The sequence below is a fragment of the Mesitornis unicolor genome, unplaced genomic scaffold (assembly GCF_000695765.1).
Source record: "Mesitornis unicolor isolate BGI_N332 unplaced genomic scaffold, ASM69576v1 scaffold51514, whole genome shotgun sequence".
In the NCBI taxonomy this organism is placed as follows: Eukaryota; Metazoa; Chordata; class Aves; order Mesitornithiformes; family Mesitornithidae; genus Mesitornis; species Mesitornis unicolor.
The window spans coordinates 1-4,300 of record NW_010183121.1 but is presented as its reverse complement, the minus strand read 5'-3'; the positions used below and the strand labels follow the sequence as shown (position 1 = coordinate 4,300).

The 4,300-nt window shown below is 39.3% G+C and overlaps 1 protein-coding gene across 1 annotated transcript; it reads right to left on the bottom strand.

Moving 5' to 3' along the window:
• Positions 1-956: 956 nt before the first annotated feature.
• POLR2M (polymerase (RNA) II (DNA directed) polypeptide M) lies at positions 957-4,174 on the bottom strand. The gene is made up of 4 exons (XM_010183997.1): positions 4,071-4,174; positions 3,179-3,874; positions 2,221-2,443; positions 957-1,240 (listed from the first exon to the last, which is right to left on the bottom strand). The coding sequence occupies exons 1-4, from the start codon at positions 4,172-4,174 to the stop codon at positions 1,103-1,105; spliced, it is 1,161 nt and encodes a 386-aa protein (XP_010182299.1). The 3' UTR covers positions 957-1,102.
• Between the last annotated feature and the right edge of the window lie 126 nt (positions 4,175-4,300).

The window sequence follows — 4,300 nt, the reverse complement described above, 5'->3', positions numbered from 1 at the left end:
TGGTCTCAGAAAATAGGTGCTGTCAGGCTGGACAAGGAATCTCTGAAGTTTGTTTTTAGAACTGAACTCATACTAGGGCTGGAATATCCGAGTCAACAGTGGAACAACATCATTGTGAAATACTTCTTAGGTGCGTTCCTTATCTTTCAAAAATAATATTAAAAGGCAGAAAATGTTATTGTAAGGAAGAATATTTTTTTTTCTTCAAAGAACAGCTCAAACTGGAAAACACACAGAACATTTTCTCCAAGAAAACCAGAGGGTGGGTCTCTTAATTTACAGTACCAGACTATGAAAAAATAGTATTCCAAAGTATGAAAGCAGCGTACAAAAATATGGAAAACCACCAAGACCTTCAATAAAAATATTTAAGTCTTCAGATTAACTTTCTCTCTTGATGTGCTTTGCAGTAATCACCAAAAATGAAACAGCAGAGTCCCTTAAAACCCAAGCAGAATTTGAGTTACAAAGTAACTTGAAAATCTTAACCTATTTACAACATAAGGACAGATAGCCTTATTTTAAGGTGTGAGCAGAGAAACAAGTTCTCATGTGATAAGAAGATAACTCACAGCCTAACTAACATGTATTTATTGTAGCTGTCTGGGCATGTATCTTCCCCATATGGTATAACCAAGACAATCTTAAATACCTAAAGAAGTGTCTCACATTTATATAAGACAAGAGCTTTCATACATATGAGCAGTTCACAGGCACCTTAGCTTACTTTATGGACACGTGTGCTGATACTCTCTGCAATCACATTCCTGTGCAGCAGAAACCTTCTCTTGTAGAGGCCTCATCAGCCTGCAAAAGTGTATTAAAGAGCTCACTTTGCTGTAGCTGAAAACTGCAGGGCATTCCCTAAGGATTAACTGCCTCAACTGCTCAAAAAGCAGTCCCCAGATAACACTGGGGTTACCACTTAAAAACACGTACATTTATGAGATTCATACTGAGCCCTTCCCATAGCTGTAATGTCAGAATTTTAAGGAAAAAAAACAATCACTAGATCAAGTATTCTCAATATCCAGGTTTGGGTTTTAAGAGTACTGCATAAAGAGCAGCCACACGGCTCGTCCTCAGACGTCCTTTCTTGAATTCAGTCCTCTGCTGAAAAATAATCTTCATCTCTCACTTCTCTGTATTGCATTGAGGCCTCTCCCTCTGGTTCAAACCTGAGCATTTTTATATTCAATCTCTCTGCAAGCTTCTGTGCTGCAAGCTTGGCTTGCATTTCCTGTATTTAAAACAAAAAAACAGACACAAATTAGAAAAGGTGCTCATTTGTCATTTTGATCCTGGTCATGAAAAACTAATATACTAAAGTATAAACTTGACATAACAGTATTAGTAATGCCACAATGGTCTTTAAAAGTTTTAGTAACTAGCAAAGAACTTACAGGTTTCTTTTCATACTTATACATAACTGTGCTATTAATATTTGAAAACCTTTCTGTAAGACTTGAAATCCCCCACGTGGCAGCCCTCACCCGCGATACACTCATGTCAGCTTTAACAGAACAAAATCAGCCCACGTAAGAGAGCAGCTGTGCACAGTAAGCACGTAGCAACACCAATGTTTGTCATTCAGCAGCTTGTCTGAAAATCTGTCCCCATTTTCTAAATAAATTATCTCCCTTAAAGTGTCAAGATTACTAAATTAGCAAGTGCTTTTAAAAGAATAAGCAGCAACAAACACTTTTACAACAGTGTCTAATTTAAACATCAGCTTGGCATTTCCTGGAAAGTCAAAACCAGAATCCATTAGAACAGAACCTGAAGCACCTCAGAACTCAGAGGTATGCTTCAGGCACAGCATAAATAAAGGCAAATGCAGATACTTGCATATTTTAAGCATAACAAATACTGCGAGGCCTTCATCTATGCAAGGGCCAAAAGCTCTTTAACGACTAGTGGGCAAGGTATGCATTTAAATTTCTAGTTGGAGGTGAAGTAGGTGCAATGAGGTTACCATATCAACACATGAAGAATAACAGTGCCATTTGTTTAACGCAGGAATAATGGTTTCAGAAGGGATTAATACATTACTTAATGATATCATTAGAAGAATCACATACAAGAAAAAAGTACCTTTCCTCAGAGTCTGCCCATCTCAATTTCATCATCAAATTCATCAGTATGAAAAGATCCCTTTATGCTTGCTTTTTTAGGAGCGATTCCAATTAAATAATTACTTTTCAAATCGTAAGTTCATACCTCATAAGCTTCTTTTTGCTGTATCTGAATTGCTATGGATTCCTCTATGGGTAACAGCTTAGCAGGGGAATGGTGAAGCGGTGGCAGCCGAGCTGCTGTGATGTAATTCAAATGTTTCTTATCTCTAAGTCGTCTTTCTTCAGTAGTAATTGGAGAGCCAGATCCCCCAGGTGACTGACTGGATGAGGAACCACGCGATGATCCATTTTGCTCTCCTGATAATCTGGAAGAGATAAAACATAAAAGTTATGACCCAAATTTGCAGCACAAGGTTGAACAACTTCAGTTCCAAAACTTATCTTCAACATATAAGAGTTAAAGAAATCTGAAGCGGTCACAGAATCCCAGAATTATTGAGGCTGGAAAAAACCTCTGAGATCATCAAGTGCAGCCTATAACACCATAAACACCTACGACACCATAAACCAATAAAAAATAAGCAGAGCTCAGAAAAAACTAAAAAGATTTCTCTGCAGAGAGACGATATCACAAGTTACTCCTGACAGCGAGCAAAAAAGGAAAAGCCAGTTAATCAGCAAGCATGAAACAGCAATGCTTTGGGAGTCCCAGGAAGCATGAACGATACTGCTGCCACTGCAGACAATGCACTGCAATTTCTCTAAAGGTGCAGGAAAAGCAAAAGGCCACCTGCTATTGAAGTTCTACAAGTTCTGGAATCAACCCACAAGAAAGTTTTGCCAATTGTTTAACAGTTTTTGTAGCTTAAGACACGAAACTCCACAAAGATTAATGACAATTGTTTCAAATGGGCAGAATCAGATCACTGCTCAATATTGAGACTGTGGCACTTGATGCTAAAGAGCCAATCTATTAACCTCGAATGTTGTATGGCTTTAAATCTCTTTAATCATCACCAAAAAATAAGCCCACCATACTTTGCCAACTTTATACAAAGTCAAGCATTTCACAACAAGTGTTTCTATCCCATTATACTTACACATTTGTTCTAAATTTGCTTTTTTTGGTGACTGGATTCTTGGCTCTAGACTCCAGAACTTCAATGTAATGCGGAGTCTTGGGGTGCGGGCTTCCAAAGGTATTTCCCTTATGTTTAGAAACATTCTGCTCTCTTTCCAAACTGTTTTCATTATTATCCTCATCTACGATTGTAACTTTTTGAAAGGCATCAACCAATACATCTCTACTGTTGTCCAAAGCACCTGTACTTTCTGTGCCGTCCTCAGTATGGCTCCGAGATACCTGCTGATCATTTTTCAGATGACTGCTCATGGCTGACTTGGAGACAACTTCACAAAAAGGCGTCTGATCTTTCGGAACAGTCTTTACTTTATCATTTGTCCTCCGAGTCCTTTGGTTTTCCAGAGCTTTATTTGTGGCATCCTGCTCAATACGTTCTGCCTCCTGCCTTGGGGAAGAAATCTCAGAAACGTCTTTAACATCAGAGTTTTCATTAAAGACTGGGGAATCTTCACGGTTTAGTGTGTCCTTGTTTAGGATAACTTGCTGTTTGCTTGCATTAATCTCCTCCTGTTTCACCTCAAACTCCAACCTGACAGCAGATAACAGCTCAGCCGTCTTTGCTAATTCTTCTTCTTGTAAAATGGCAAGCGTCAGCTTTCCAGCAAAATCGGAGATCTTCTTACCCTTATCTGGAAGTCGAGCAATAAATTTCCTAAGACAGAAAAAAAAAGAAGGTATAAACAGTCCTATTTCAACCTGACCGAGGGGACTGTTTTATTAGAACTGTTAATGTGGCAGGCTTCTCATTCTATCATTAAGTTCTGTATTTACACACTAGATTTCTGAAAGGTGCGAAGATGCAAAGCACTTGCAGCCCCGCTTGGCCGCTGTGATAAAGCAACCGCTACCATTTCTTTTTGCTCAAAGATGAAACCGCTGCTCTGAAAAGCGCAGTGCGCGAACCCAGTTTAACATTTTCATCAAAGTGGAGGACACAGATTTTTCTGTCCATGTTCCCAGAAATACCCACGCAGTTGTTACTGTAATGAGCACAGGCCGTAAACCCACACAAACGCGTATCGTTGGAACCGTATCCCCCGGCTGTGATCTTAACCCGCTCCTCGGCGTCCGCGCTCCT

What these genes read in the sequence shown, in the direction of transcription:
- POLR2M (XM_010183997.1), bottom strand. Translation starts at nt 4,174, where the DNA reads ATGGACAGAAAAATCTGTGTCCTCCACTTTGATGAAAATGTTAAACTG. An exon ending in AGCAAATTTAGAACAAATGT is followed by an intron (nt 2,444 to 3,178) that starts GTAAGTATAATG and finishes TATCTCTTCCAG; the next exon opens with ATTATCAGGAGAGCAAAATG. An exon ending in AGCAAAAAGAAGCTTATGAG is followed by an intron (nt 1,241 to 2,220) that starts GTATGAACTTAC and finishes TTTTAAATACAG; the next exon opens with GAAATGCAAGCCAAGCTTGC.